The 15,740-nt window shown below is 37.9% G+C and overlaps 1 protein-coding gene across 1 annotated transcript in view; it reads left to right on the forward strand.

The window, feature by feature from the left end:
• The window catches only part of BLM (BLM RecQ like helicase), a 55,525-nt gene that overhangs the window by 19,235 nt on the left and 20,550 nt on the right, over window positions 1–15,740 (forward strand). The window contains exons 8-12 of the mRNA XM_036737230.1: window positions 3,748–3,939; window positions 10,455–10,573; window positions 11,809–11,922; window positions 12,608–12,706; window positions 13,016–13,164. Of these exons, the coding sequence (XP_036593125.1) occupies window positions 3,748–3,939; window positions 10,455–10,573; window positions 11,809–11,922; window positions 12,608–12,706; window positions 13,016–13,164 (673 nt within the window). The remainder of the gene's footprint in view (window positions 1–3,747; window positions 3,940–10,454; window positions 10,574–11,808; window positions 11,923–12,607; window positions 12,707–13,015; window positions 13,165–15,740) is intronic.

Raw genomic sequence — 15,740 nt, forward strand, 5'->3', positions numbered from 1 at the left:
CAGCTAGGATAAGTATATTATCATATTTTATCATAATATGTGTCATGACGTATGAGTTAAAGTTAATTTTTCCCTGTGTAATATCCACTATCCCAGTCACCTTTTGTAAAAAAAGTGATTCCTTTTACTAATAGCATGTTATTTCAGGGTTATTATCTTTTACTACGCCCTATTGTGATACATAATCATGGTATGTAGGTGACCTTGGGTTCTTAGAATCTCTACCGGTAGAACACAAGTTCTGGCAGCTTCTTCCATGCTCAAAAGATACTTAAAACTTCCCAAAGCCTTCAGGGCCACCCTGTATTTGCAAAAGACCACTGTGGGGAAAAAAATCACAGTTTGTGCATCAGAGTTTATTGGAGAAGATGAAGAAACGCAGAAAATCTAAATTAAATCAACATATCTTGATACTTGGTGACTTAAATGCAAAGGTGGTCATAAGTAAGAACAGTGAAAAATTGGAAAGCATAGTTCAGGAGTAAGAAGTGAGAGACCAAAGGTTTGTAGACCATACGGAAGCCTGATGCCTGTGTATCCCGAATACTTAGATAAAAGAATTGGAATAGACTAGACACAAGGAACAAAAAACATCCCCCAAAATGAAACTGATTCTATTTTAATAGGTAGGAAACAATTCATATTAATGTAGAAATTTCTGAAATCAGCTTACCAGTCAGACAACCAACTTGTTATACCAAGTTATCAAAATTAAAAGTTAAGAGAAAGATTAAAATTGAGAAGATATGGCACGCAATTGAGGCAGCTCTAACTTGACAAATTTAAGTATGCTGTTGACATCAACAAAAAAATAGACATTCATATAGACTATTATAATTTTCCAAGGAAGTTTAACTTACACAGGTCAGTTATCATAATCAGAAAACCATTAAATTCTAGCCACTTCCTCAACCAATAAACATCTGGTCTCCTTGCCAGACAGAAAGAGATAATGTGACATAAAGTTGAATGGAATGTAGCTCCTTTGGTAAAATCTTATTTAGGAGGATAGCACAGGACTGTAAGTAGTGCCTCAAAACATCAAGAAGCAGGGAAAGAAAGATAAATTTAAATAGTATTTGGTGAGCAATGCCATTAAGCAAAAGTCATCTCAGACATTTAAAGACAACAGGAAAAAAAAGGAAAAGATCTGTAAACATTTTTACAATAAACATCACTATCAAAGGTAGTAGAGCTCCCACATTTAATTTGTAACAGTGCCTTCCCAGTTGTGGGAAAGAAGGAATGGCACTGAAATAAAAAGATAGGGAAAGCAGCTGGATCAGATCAAGTATACACCTTGTGCATATACTTCATACTGTAGACAGACCATAAAAATGTGAAGGTGTTGTGGGATAGATTCTCAGGCTATCTGAGAGAAGATACCAAAGGGACAGGAAAATCTTAGACCTCGTCATTACCAAAAAAACAGGGGGTGGTTTGAGAAAGCCCAGAGTACGCTTACAGATTTAGAATTGGAAAGGACTTTGTAGCCATATGTAAGTTAGGAGGTAAGCTTCTACCTTCATTAAGATCAGCCTTGATGAAGGTAGAAGAATGGAATAAGTAGGCTTTTGCAAACAGTATTCCACAATAAATCATATCTTTACTGTCACACAATTGACTGGAAGTTATAAAGACAAAATCCCACTGCATTTTTTTATGATAGAAAAACTAGTTGATACGGTAAAGCAAGACATTACCATAAAAGCTGTTCTCCAACAAGCTATCTTCTGTATGTGTAAGAATATTGAAAGAATTCACAGCAGAAATAACCTTGCTTAACCTCTAGTTATTAATATCAAGAGAAATATAAAACAATGAGGCGTGTTCTTACAGAAGGTGTTTGCCAAAATCACAGTGTCCAGCATAGAGTCCAAGTAGAAGAAAAGCTTCCCTTAAATGGTGAAGTCTTCCAGATGTTCCTCTTTGTGGGTGACATTGTGCTGATTGCATAAAGCCCTGAATGTTTTATATCCCCATAATTGAAATCCACAATCACTGAGTTTGACCGTCTCTCCACATGGGAAAAACCAAGTGGATGAAGAATACCTATTGTCCAAACCAGTGAACTCAAAGTGGATGCACAAGGTGATCCAGGAAGTGTATGAAAAAATACTAGAACTGAAGAGACCAGCACAGCTTTTCCATGTGCAAGCAGCTGCTGCCTGATTCTTCTCTTTTCTTTCCCTTTGCTTGTGCCCAATGTGGGCTACACCGGTTGGTCACCCAAACAAATGCATTCCACGGGCAGGTGTTAATTCCCTGGCTGACTCCAGCCTCTTTCTTTTGACCCTTACATCCCTCTGTTCTCTCTCCTCTGCCTCCACTATAGACCCAACATATGCCTTTTATGTCCCCTGGCCCAAGCTTTGATGAGGACAGGTAAACCCAAATTCCCCAGATGCAAGGACACAAAAATCCTTTCAGGACCTCAAGGGAGGATGAATAGAAAGGGTATTTTCTGAGTACTTCACTTCATCACTAGGAAAGATAGTTGGTGCACCATTCAAACCGCCTTGGAGCTGAGGCCTTAACCAGGGACAAGCAGTCCCTGCTTCCTACAACTCAGAATCCTTCTAAGACCTCCATCTGGGTGGAAGTTATATGAAATGGGTGCTTCCTATGTCCTACCTCCACCTCAGGAGAGCAAGAGAGTACACTGCCTGGACCCCCAGGAGTCCTAGGCCACAGTTGTAACAGACCCTGATTTCAGAACCCATGAAGGGCTTCATCCTCAGGGGAGGATGGATGGATGGAGCATATATACTCCACAAAATAAGAGAGACCAGGGCACACTAAATAGTGTCTCGGTTTAAGGGGGAAGGTAGAGTGGACATCAGGATTGGTCCAGCATGGGGAAAATTCATCCTGAAGACAGACTTCCTACTTGCCTACCTGGGTTCTTCTCTTCCCTTTTTCATAAGAGATGGGAAACCTTTTCAAGGCCAGTAGTTGCTGTAGCAAGGAGAACCCAGAGAACGCCCAACAATGGTAGATGCAAGTAGCAGTGGGAGCAAACACAGAACTCTCAGGTCTGTAGCCTTATTCCTAATACCTCTCCAAACCCACCGAATGTCTTGGAAGAAAATCAAAGCCATCCATCACCAGGAAAACATGGTCTACCTTGACCTCTTCCTATCTGCCTCTCTACACCCTAGAGACCATGACCCTGGCCTGACCTGAGGAAAGATGGAAATTTACTAGCCAAATTTCAACAAAAAACTTTACATAGTTGGTGAATGGGATTGGAAAAATTAGTAACATCATTTAATGATAAGCACAGCCAACAATGAATACACTTCTTCCATCTATAATTACATAGCTTTGTAAAGTATCTTTTTCAGCTGTGGTGGCCAGTAAAACCAAGTATTACAGAAATAGAAGGGGAGTCAAAGTAGTTAGAGGAGGACAAAGGGAGAATAAAGAAAGCCAAAGGAGGAGAGAATTTCAGAGACAGGATCAGCAGTGTCACTTTCTTTAGAGAAATCCAAGCAAATTAGGATTGGATTTCTTGATAAGGAGGCCACTGGTGGCCTTTTGAGACGACAGGTCTCTCCTGTGTAACCAAAAACTAGATTGCAGGTTGCTAAAGAAGGGTAAGAAATTTTAAGGAAATGGAGGCAGACAGTATAACTCATTCTGTAGTACTGAATGCTAAAATGTGGGACATGGTGTATAGCAAGTGAATAAAAATTCTTTTTTGCTGCAGATGTGCAATCATAATATTGATTCTTTTCTTACAAGATAAATTGGTACAAAATAGACCATCCAGAAATCCAGAACATGAGCGTTTCAGAAGTCTTGATTTTCCACATTCAAAAGAAATGATGAAGATTTTTCACAAAAAATTTGGCCTGCATCATTTTCGTACAAATCAGCTAGAGGCAATCAATGCTGTTCTGCTTGGTGAAGACTGTTTCGTCCTAATGCCCACTGGTATGTATTTATAGATATGAATTGGTGGGAGTCCATTGGCAGATGTTAAATGAAAACACATCTAAGCTCTTTAACAAGAAATAAAAAGTATGCATTTATAGTCTTTCAATAGTTGGGAGACCTCTAAAATTTTTCTGCTGTACTGGGAAATACATTACATTTGTCCCCAATACTCTGTTCTTGTTATTAACATGGGGACAGCTGCCTCTCAGCCTGAATTAACTTGCTGTATATGTAATCAATTGACTTGTTTCTTATGAAATCTTTCCCTTTTTCAAACAGGCTAAATACAGACAGTTGCAGTGTTTTGTTTTTTGCCTCAGATTCAATAGCCTTTGCTACTGTTACCGTTACAGAGTTGCACAGCTCCTTATAGGGAGGTTATGGTGAATAAATTTACTATAAATCACCTTTGCCCTGTTGTATATTTATATAGGATTTATAATGCTTCCAGAAGATTCAAGGCACCATCTCACAAACCTTTTTGAAAATGGACAGTCATTCATTTTTTACACTATTACCTACATTTCAGTTTTGGAAGTCTTTAAAATCACCCAAGCACACAAGTCTTCACCTACAAGCCCTAATCCGCTAATGTCCAAAATAAGAATTTGTCAATAAGCATGTTGATAAGCAAATATTCTGCAACAAGTTAATGGTTTTCTGCAAACCATTCATACTGTTCAGTGACAAATTAATATTTAACAGTTAATAACTATATTAAGTATTGACAAAGCTAAAAATTTTTGGACTGGTTTCATAATGCATACTGAATTTTAATCATTAGCATTTCAAGTTTCATAAGCTCTCTGGTCATTTTCTGCTGTGCACTTAGTCATGTAGCACAGAATTGAGCATTCCTTACTTGCAAATACAATAAAGAATAAATATGATTTCTATAATAGTAAAACTTTTAGCCTCTAAAACTCCCCAGCATTGACTCCCAGCTCACTAGTGGTCAGACTGAACTTGAAAACCTGAGAATAAGCAGAAGATTAATTTGTCATCAGGCACTCCTTGTGATTTTTCTACGGTCACCTTCAGTGATTTAGAAACTATTGCTGCTTTCCCTTCACCCCCTACCCAATCCTTACTTCAAGAGGACATTGGAAATACGACATTAATAAGCACTGTCCTCTTCTCTGTCAGTACAGTAAATTCTGTTATCTGCATTCTGTTAACTGGAACTCTTAATTAGCATTTCTGCACATGTGTTTTTTGAGGCAGGTGTGTGATGCAGTGGGTTAGAAAGCCCCGAGTTCAAAAACTGCCTGAGAAATGTACTAACTGTGTGGCTCTGGGCCACTCGCCCTCTTTTGGCCTCAATTTCCTTGTCTATAAAATGAAAGGTTTCTGGATTTTCTGAGGTCCCTTCCAGCTCTAAATTTATGAATGTGTGATGCGCAGAATGATAGCACTGAGGCAGTGCACAAAGGTCCTGACAAGTTACCTTCGTTTTTTTTTAATTGTCAAAAATTTTTTTTCTTCTCATATCCCTCACTATCCTCACCTACCCTTTGGAAAAAGAGAAATGAAACCTTTGTAATGAATATGCATAGTCAAGCAAAACAAATCCTCACGTTGACTATGTCCTAAAAAAAATATGTCTCGTTCTGCATATTTTATCTATCAATCTTAACTCCCTTCGAGGAGGTGCACAGCATTCTTCATCAGTCCTTGGAATCGTAATTGATTATGGCATTGGTTAGAATTCTTTCTTAAGTCTTTCAAAATTCTTCATTTTTACAGTGTTGTTATAGTACCAATTGTGATCCCAGTCCTGTTCACTCTACATTAGCACATGCAAGTCTTCCTAGGTTCTGCTCTTTTGTATCTTACAACACATTAGTATTACATTACCTTCATAAATTATAATTTGTTCTGTGAGTCCCCCATTGATGGATATCCCCTTAGCTTCCAGCTCTTTACATGACAAAAGGAGTTGCAAAAAACATTTTTGTGCATAAATGACCTCCTTTCTTTGATTTCTTTGGGCTGTAAGCCTAGTAGTACTTACCTTCTTTTTTGAAGAAAAAAATATTTTATTGATGCTCTTCCCCCCACATACACTTGATAGTATTTTATTTTTTCCAAGTACTTGTAAAGATATTTTCAACATTCATTTTTGTAAGACTTTCAGTTCCAAATTTTTCTCCCTTCCCCCTCCCCTCCCCAAGACAGCAAACAGTTAGGTTATACACGTACATCACATTAAACATGTTTCCACATTAGTCATGTTGTGAAAGAAGAATCGGAGCCAAAGGGAAAAAACATGAGAAAGAAAAAACCAAAAAAAGTGAAAATAGGATGCTTCAATCTGCATTCAGACTGCGTAATTCTTTCTCTGAATGTGGACAGCATTTTCCATCATGAGTCTTTTGTCGTTGTCTTGTCTCATCACATTGCTGAGAAGAGCTAAGTCTATCATGGTTGATCATCACACAATGTTCTCCTAGTTCAGCTTACTTCACTCAGTTCATGTAAGCCTTTCCAGCCCAGCCTAGTTGTACCTGTTTTGCCAGGGTTCCAGTTCAGACAGTTTGCCTTCTGCACTGGGGTTGGAGGCCTCACAGCTGGCCTTCGATGCCACTAGCCTGCTGAGCCAGGGCCTCAGTTGCTGATCTGTGCTGTGACTAAGAGCTTCCCACTGGCTTGCCTGGACACTGCACTGGGCCACACTCCCCTGTTACGCAAGTGAGACAGACCTTTCCTGAAGTCCTTCTAAGTTACCTTATGCTGGAAAATTGTTTCACTCCATCTTTTTGTGGGTTCTGTCACTCCAGAATCCATTTAGAGGCTTGATTTAACATTGTTTCTGAGGGAAACTAGGGAAAGCTCAGGCAACTTCCTGGCTTCTCTCTGCTATCTTGGCTTTGTGCCCCCACCTTGATACCTTTTTTTAAAAAACACTGTGGTCACTTCCCACTGACTCACCACCACAACCATTAAACCCTACCTTGTAGCAAATAAGTATAGTCAAAAAGAAACCTCTGAAGAGCCATGCTTCAATGTCACTCTTATTTTTTTTTCTGAGACAACAGCACTTTATTAAAAGGTCTATGGTTCCCTCTAATGAAGTGGACCCCAGACCTTCCTCATGATCTCAGATGACCCCTTCTTTTTTTTTAATTTTTTATTGAATTTAATCATTTTTATTTAATATTTTAGTGTTCAACATTGATTTCCACAAGATTTTGAATTACAGATTCTCTCCCCATTTCTACCCTCCCCCCCCATTCCAAGATGGCATATATTCTGATTGCCTCATTCCCCAGTCCGCCCTCCCTTCTGTCACCCCAATCCCCCCCATCCCCTTTCCCCTTACTTTCTTGTAGGGCAGGATAGATTTCTATGTCCCATTCCCTATATTTCCTGTTTCCCAGCTGCATGCAAAAGCAACTATTTTTTTTGAGCATCTGCTTTTAAAATTTTGCGTTCCAAATTCTCTCCCCTCTTCCCTTCCCACCCACCCTCCTAGGAAGGCAAGGAATTCAACATAGGTCACACATGTATCATTATATAAAAGACTTCCACAATACTCATGTTGTGAAAGGCTAACTATATTTCCTCCCATCCTATCCTGTCCCCCTTTATTCAGTTTTCTCTCTTGACCCTGTCCCTTTTCAAGTGTTTCCTTTTGATTACCTCCTCCCCCTATCTGCCCTCCCTTCTATTATCCCTTCTTTTTTTATCCCCTTCCCCTTACTTTCTTGTGTAGTAAGATGCCCAATTGAGTGTGTATGTTATTCCCTCAAGTTGAATCCAGTGAGAGCAAGATTCACTCATTCACCCTCACCTGTCCCCTCTTCCCTTCCAACAGAACTGCTTTTTCTTGCCATTTTTATGTGAGATAATTTACCCCATTCTATCTCTCTCTTTTCCTATCTTTCTCCCATTTCTCCCTCTCTCAGTATATTCCTTTCTCACCCCTTAAATTTATTTTTTTTAGATATCATCCCTTCATATTCAGCACACCCTGTGCCCTCTATATATATAGAGAAATATATATAGAGAGATATATAATATATATGTGTGTGTGTGTGTATAAATTCCCTTCAACTACCTAATACTGAGAAAAGTCTCATAGTTACACAATCATCTTTCCATGTAGGAATGTAAACAAAACAGTTCAACTTCAGTAAGTCCCTTATGAATTCTCTCTCTTGTTTACCTTTTCATGCTTCTCTTGATTCTTGTATTTAAAAGTCAAATTTTCTATCCAGCTCTGGTCTTTTCATTGAGAAAGCTTGAAAGTCCTCTATTTTATTGAAAGTCCATATTTTGCCTTGGAGCATTACATTCAGTTTTGCTGGGTAGGTGATTCTTGGTTTTAATCCTAGCTCCTTTGACCTCTGGAATATCATATTCCAAGCCCTTCAATCCCTTAATGTAGAAGCTGCTAGATCTTGTGTTATTCTGATTGTGTTTCCACAATATTCAAATTGTTTCTTTCTGGCTGCTTAAGAGTATTTTCTCCTTGACTTGGAAACTCTGAAATTTGGCGACAATATTCCTAGGAGTTTTCTTTTTGGGAACTTTTTCAAGAGGCGATTGGTGGATTCATTCAATTTCTATTTTACCCTCTGGTTCTAGAATATCAGGGCAGTTCTCCTTGATAATTTCTTGAAAGATGATATCTAGGCTCTTTTTTTGATCATGGCTTTCAGGTAGCCTAATAATTTTTAAATTATCTCTCCTGGATCTATTTTCCAGGTCAGTGGTTTTTCCAATGAGATATTTCACATTGTCTTCCATTTTCATTCCTTTGGTTTTGTTTTATAATAAAAGTGACCTGCTTCCACTTGCTCCATTCTAATTTTGAAGGTAGTATTTTCTTCAGTGGTCTTTTGGACCTCCTTTTCCATTTGGCTAATTCTGCCTTCCAAGACATTCTTCTCATTTGCTTTTTGGAGCTCTTTTGACATTTGGGTTAGTCTATTCTTTAAGGTGTTATTTTCTTCAGTATTTTTTTGGGTCTCCTTTAGCAAGTCATTGACTTGTTTTTCATGGTTTTCTTGCATCTCTTTCATTTCTCTTCCCAATTTTTCCTCTACTTCTCTTATTTGCTTTTCCAAATCCTTTTTGAGTTTTTCCATGGCCTGAGACCAATTCATATTTTTCTTGGAGGCTTTTGATGTAGGCTCTTTGATTTTGTTGACTACTTCTGGCTGTATGTTTTGATCTTCTTTGTCACCAAAAAAGGAATCTAGAGTTTGAGTTTGAATCTGAGTTTGTTTTCACTGCCTGTTCGTGTTCCCAGCCAACTACTTGACCCTTGAGCTTTTTGTCAGTGTATGACTGCTTGTAGGGAAGAGAGTACTGTGTTCCAAGCTTTGGGGTCCAAGCACTGCTGTTTTCAGAGCTACTTCAACTCCACCGTCACCCCAGGCCCTGTCACAGCAGTTCTCCTCCTCCCCCAAGAACCGCCAACCAGGACCGCAATACATATCCAAGCAGGGCACAGCAAGAGAACCTTCCTTTGTGCCCACAAACGCTCTTGCACTCCCACTCTAATCCGCTGCTAGATTCCTCCCACCATGTGAGCCAGGGACTCGGGAAGCAGCCGATGCTGGAGCTCTGGAAGCAGCCTCAGGAGCTTCCTGCTGCTGCTACCGCCACCCCCACAGCACCTCCGCCACCCCCAGAGCTGGTGGCCACGTCGGTCTCGACTCAATCCTGCAGTTTCCCACTAACCTGCTCTTTGACGTTTGTGGGTTGAAAAGTCTGGTAATTGCCACAGCTCAATGATTCATGGCCGTAGGGCCTGATCTGCTGTCTGACTCCAGGTCTGGTCTGTCCTGGTGTGGCCCACATTAGGTTGCCCTCCGCTCTCAATACCAGGCAATAGACCCTGCCCGGCGACCATCCAGGCTCTCCTGAGCTGGAAACCTGTTTCCCTCTGCTCTTTTGTGGGTTTTGCAGCTCTAGAATTTGTTCAGAGCCATTTTTTACAGGTGTTTGGAGGGATTTGGGGGAGAGCTTAAGCAAGTCCCTGCTTTCCAGCTGCCATCTTGGCTCCGCCCCCAAGATCCAGTGTCAGTCTTTTGGTGTCATAATTGGTCACTGCATTGATTTCTGAAGAATTTTTGTCTTTCGATGTTGTTTTCCTTTACTTTTTTGTGGTCATCATGTAAATTGCTCTCCTGGTCCTGATAATTCACTGTATCAGTTCATACAAGCCTTCCAGAGCTTCTCTGAATTCTCTTATATTTGTCATTTCTTGCAATACAATAATCATATACCATAATTTGTTCAGGCAGTCTATAAACATTATATATGACCTTTCTCTCCTCTGTCTTTTACCTCTCTAGAATATATTCTTAATAGTGGTATTATTGGGGTCAGAGGGTATATGCAATTTAGTCACTTGTAGAGTATAATTCTGAAATGCTGCCACTATTGGAAAATAACTGGCTATCTTGTTAGGCCATTATGTTATCACTTTCTGTTACAGCTTTCAGACGTTGGTCTTTGTATTGCATAGCTTGACAGACTTTTCTCTTAATTTTTTTTAGGAGGGGGTAAAAGCCTGTGTTACCAGCTACCAGCTTGTGTTTCTCCTGGAGTTACTATTGTGATCTCTCCACTGAGATCACTAATAGTAGATCAAGTGCAAAAGCTAACTTCTTTGGATGTAAGTACAAATTCAAACCATTAAAACTTTTTGTGAGAATAACAGCAAAGTGATGCTATTAAGTAAAGACTGAAATACAATAATCTGGGATTTGTTATTAAGTAATATTGATGAGATATAAAGCAAAATGGTTATTTTGCCTTGCATAGTTAAATAAATACTTAGCACATTCTTCTTGTACTTCATAAGATTATCAATCTAATTTTATTTGGATACAAAATTATTATTATAGAAAGATAAGAGAACTCTTCTCCTATTTTTTTGCTAATCTGAACTTTTTGTTTATATAGAAAAAGTTTTGTATGCTGCCGAGTCAGCATGATTCTCATTCTCTTTAAACACTTGAAAGTCATGTATGTTGTTATTTTCTCATAGTGCATGTGGGCGTAGCTTAGTCCTCGTGCACATTTTGGGTCACCATCTGTATCACCACCAGCTACCCCATAGCAAGATCACTGTCACAATTTTTCTTCCCAAGAAAATGGGGAGGGGAATATGACCTAATCTTAAAACACTAATGTGAGATAGTTTGTATTAGATCACTCTGAATACCATAATGGCAACAACCCTTCATTGTATTTCTGCAGAATCCTCCATAGGGTCATAGGAAATATGGAATATAAGATGTGGTATCCTTACCAATCATCTGATCCAACCCCCTCATTTTGCAGATGAGAAAGCTTAGGCCCAGAAAGGTTAAGGGGCTGCGAGGAGATTGCACCTTTCTACCAGTTTAAATCTGCTGGTTGTACTTCTCAGTCTGAACTGGCTGTATCTCTTTCCCTTATGTTCTATGTTTCCCTCTCCTAGCTTTTAGTCTTCAGGCTGCTGGCTCCTTTGCTGGGAAATCTACCTTCTCCGGTATTCCTATATCCATTTTCCTTCTTAGAAGGTCAGGGTCCCTTTGAGTTTTGCCTATTCTCCATAAGTTTATTTGAGATCTAATATCCTATAAGGGAGATTTGGGTTTCTTGTCAATCTCCCAAGTATCAATTCTCCCAGGAGAAAAGACAGTTTATATAATATGAATTTTGGCCTGAGTGTCTTCCTTAGCTACCTAGCATCATTTGGCCATCAAATCTTCTCTCCTTTTTGATAACCAAATGCCTGATTCATTTTTCCAAAACTATTACTGGGGGTCAAAGCTTGTATGACTTTCAAATACAAAACTATAAACTATATAAATTGAGCTTAAGTAAATAAATATGTAAAAAATATATTTATTTTTTCCCTAGATTCCAGCCACTTATCTAACAGGTGACAAGACAGATTCTGAAGCTGCAAATATTTATCTCCAATTGTCAAAAAAAGATCCAATCATAAAACTTCTGTATGTTACTCCAGAAAAGGTCTGTATTATATTGTCATTTTAAAACATGGTGTTAAAATATACCCTGCTTTTTGAAAGCTTGTTGTGTCTGTTTTTCTAGATATTATACTTTATCAAGTATATTAACTTCAGAAGATGTTCCTTAGAATTTATTTGCCTAAATGCTAAAAGTCATATTCGCCAGCATAGAAACTTCTCCCTAAAAGTAAAATTGCAGAAATACAGTTTACTGTAACATTGTTTCTTATAGCATTATAGCCTGAAGTAAAAAACTATTTTAAGTTTATAAAATACATTTTATTGGTAGCTTTTATTTTTACATCACTTTACATATCCCAATTTAGCCTTTTTCCACTCTGCCCCCCAGAGAGCCATCCTTCACAACAAAGAATAAAAGTTTTAAAAATTAGTTTCACAGAACTTAGCAACACATTGGGGGAAAAAATCTGACGTCTAGAATGTTCTGCAGCCGTAATCTCTCCCCTTTTTGAGAGGGAAAGGAGGGCTACCTTCTCTCTCTTGTTCAGGCCAAGCTTAGTCATCATAATTTCATAGCATTCAGTTGAATTGTGGTGTTATTGTTCTTTCTGGTTGTTTTAGTTGTGGTGTAAATTATTTTCCTGGTTCTGCTTACTTTGCATCAGAAATGGCGTGAGGTTTTATCCTTTTTAGGAGAACTTTATCTTGATAAATTTTTGGTCTAGGTCTGTGCAAGTAACAGGCTGATTTCTACTATGGAAAATCTGTACGAGAGAAAATTATTGGCACGTTTTGTCATTGATGAAGCACACTGTGTCAGTCAGGTAAATGTTGCCTTTTTATGTTTGAAATATTTAAAAGTTACACTTTGTTTAAATATATTATATGTATAATAAATCCATTGAAATCCATTCTTTAGTAAATCTTCAATGAAAACTCATATTGAGTGATTTTAAAAACCATTTTCTAAAGAATTAAATCAGTTTAGCTCTTTATAGCTTCTTGTAATAGTTTTGTAATTTTTATATTTTTACTAAAATGAAATACTGCCTGGATTCTGTTTTGTATCTTTTTCAAATGAAGAGTTAAATGATTGAAAAAAAAAAAAACACTGTTCTTTATTTTTCAACTAGTGGGGACATGATTTTCGTCAAGACTACAAGAGATTGAATATGCTTCGACAGAAATTTCCTTCTGTTGCAATGATGGCTCTCACAGCCACTGCTAACCCCAGGGTGCAGAAGGATATCCTAACTCAGTTGAAGATTCTCAACCCTCAAATGTAAGTTATGGTGGAAAAAATTGGTATAAAATCCCCCAAAACTGTTCTTCTCTTTATGAAATATGACAGTGTCCCTCCATTTTTTTTAGGAGGATTAAATTATACATTGTATTTTATGGACATATAACCTTTGACATTTATTTAGCGCCTTAAGGTTTGCAGACTGTTACTATTATCTCATTTGATCCTTACAACAACCCTGTAAGGTAGGTACTACAGGTATCATCCCTATTTATAGATGAGGAAACTAAAGCCAAAGAGGTAACGTACCCAGGGCCACAGAGCTGATAAGTGGCAGAGCCAACGGTTGAACCCAGTCCTGGTCTTCTGAGTCCTAAATCGATGATCTTTTACATCCTAGGATGTAATTCTCCAGCTAACCCCAAACTGCTTCACATTTTAATATTACAGTATTTGTGATCATGGAAGCTATTCTCAAGGCACACAAAACATTTTTTAGCTTGTTCACATCCTAACAGTAAACTCTTTCTTACTTCTACCTATACGATAGTCATCCAAAAATTAAAAATTATAGTGTCCCTACGTATATTAGTTGGACCTAACTCTAGTCCCACATTTAAATTTGTAAAACAAATGCATGTGGTTTAACGTGTATTGAAATAAAGTATAACTTATTTTTAAAATTCCAATCCATTCATTTTATGAGTTGCTAATAAAATTGAGTTAAAATGTAAAAAAAAAAAATGGCTAAGACATTAAACAAGGATACATGTTCATCAAAGTTGATCCCTACTGTCATGGAGGAGACGCAACACAGATTCCAGGTTGAAGAGAGGACTCCCTATAGATGATGAGATCACCTATATGGTACTCCTGTTTGCAAATGATATTTCTTCATTTTAAAAAAATATACCTTTTTAAGTTACAAATTTATTTTCTCTCCCTCTCATTTAAAAAAAAGAATGAAAGAAAAACAACACCCTTGTAATAAATTTGCGTAGTCAAAAAAATTTTCTGCATAGGCCATGTCCAAAAAATACATCTGGGGAGCATGCTTCATCAGTCCTCTCAAATTGTTTGTTGGTCATTTAATCAGAGTTCAGAGTTGTCTGTCTTATTGTATAAATTGTTCTACTGGATCTACTCACTTCACTCTGTTCACATAAGTCTTCCCAAGTTTCTCTAAAACCATCCCTTCGGTAATTTCTTATTGCACAATAGTATTCCATTACCTTCATACGAGGGGGAGGGGTGGTACATGACAGTCTAGCCGCCACACATATACCGTCTTTTATTCAGCCATTTCCAATTGAGGGAGACCCCTTTAATTTCCAGTTCTTTGCTCTCTTTACAGAACTGGTTTAGCATTGGTATCTCAGAGTCAAAGGTTTGCATAGCTAGCAACTTTCAGGGAATAGTTATAAACTGCCTTCTGGAATGGTTGGCCTATTCACATCTCTCCCAATAGCACATTAGTTTTCCTGTTGTTCCATAGCCCTTTTAGTATTTGTGATTTTCCTTTTTTTGTCATCTTAGTCAATGGATGGGAGGTAGAATCTTGGAACTGCTTTAAGTTGCATGCCTCCAATTATTAGTGACTTGGAACATTTTTTCATGTGGTTATACATATCTCAGATTTTTTTTTCCCTTGAGACCTGCTTGTTCATATTCTTTGACCATTTATCAATTAGGGAATAGCTCTTATTCATCAAGACAGACCATTCTGTAAGAGAGACATATCCACTGAAAAAACCATCAGAAAACCAAATGCATGATGTACAGTGTTTAGATATATAATCTACTGTTGATCTTGTTCATCACTATATATGAACAGTGAATTAGGCCCAGAATTGAACAAGAGGAAAGAGAGTAGGTGGGACCTCCTATGAGAAAGTACAAAGCTCCTTTAATGACCCCAGAATTCTCCCAAAGTAAAGACCTCTCTTTTTAATACCTATATTTTATCATATGATTTTATGACTTTTAATCATAGAACACTTCAGCCTCCAAAGAATAAAGTGGAGAGATTCCACAGTAGATGTGAGCAGGCTGCAACATAAAGCAAATAAGAAACATAGAGGACCAAAGTGAAGGATGTGAATAAAAAATGTATGATCAAAACATAAGATAGACTGGCCACAGGAAAGAGTGAGGGATGACCAGTAGACAGCTTATATGATCTGTTAGTATCCTCTCAGGGTCAGAAAAAATCAAAGATGGCTTCATCATGTTAGGTGGATCTCCTTATGGCAGACTTGTCAGAGAATGTGAGCAGGAATCACTCAGGATAGGCAGGCGTGGGTGAGTTGAAAACAGTATCATTCGAGGGAAATTCTACAAAAAGAGGCCACGAATCCATTTGAACATTTAGAAGGCCATGAAACAATGTATAAATCTGGAATGGAGATAAGGCATAGTCTAAAGGTGAAAGGCTAGAGAGGAGATGTTGGGATGAGTAAAAACAGCAATTTATGGGGGCATTTGAAGAGAAAGGAAGAATGAACTAGTCTGATTATAGAGGTTTTTTTTTTTAATCTGAGAGAAATTTAAAGTTCTGTATAAAATAAAAACAAACATTTGAGTTAGATAACAATCAAGACTTTGTAAAATATATT

The sequence above is a fragment of the Trichosurus vulpecula genome, chromosome 8 (assembly GCF_011100635.1).
Source record: "Trichosurus vulpecula isolate mTriVul1 chromosome 8, mTriVul1.pri, whole genome shotgun sequence".
Taxonomy (NCBI): domain Eukaryota; kingdom Metazoa; phylum Chordata; class Mammalia; order Diprotodontia; family Phalangeridae; genus Trichosurus; species Trichosurus vulpecula.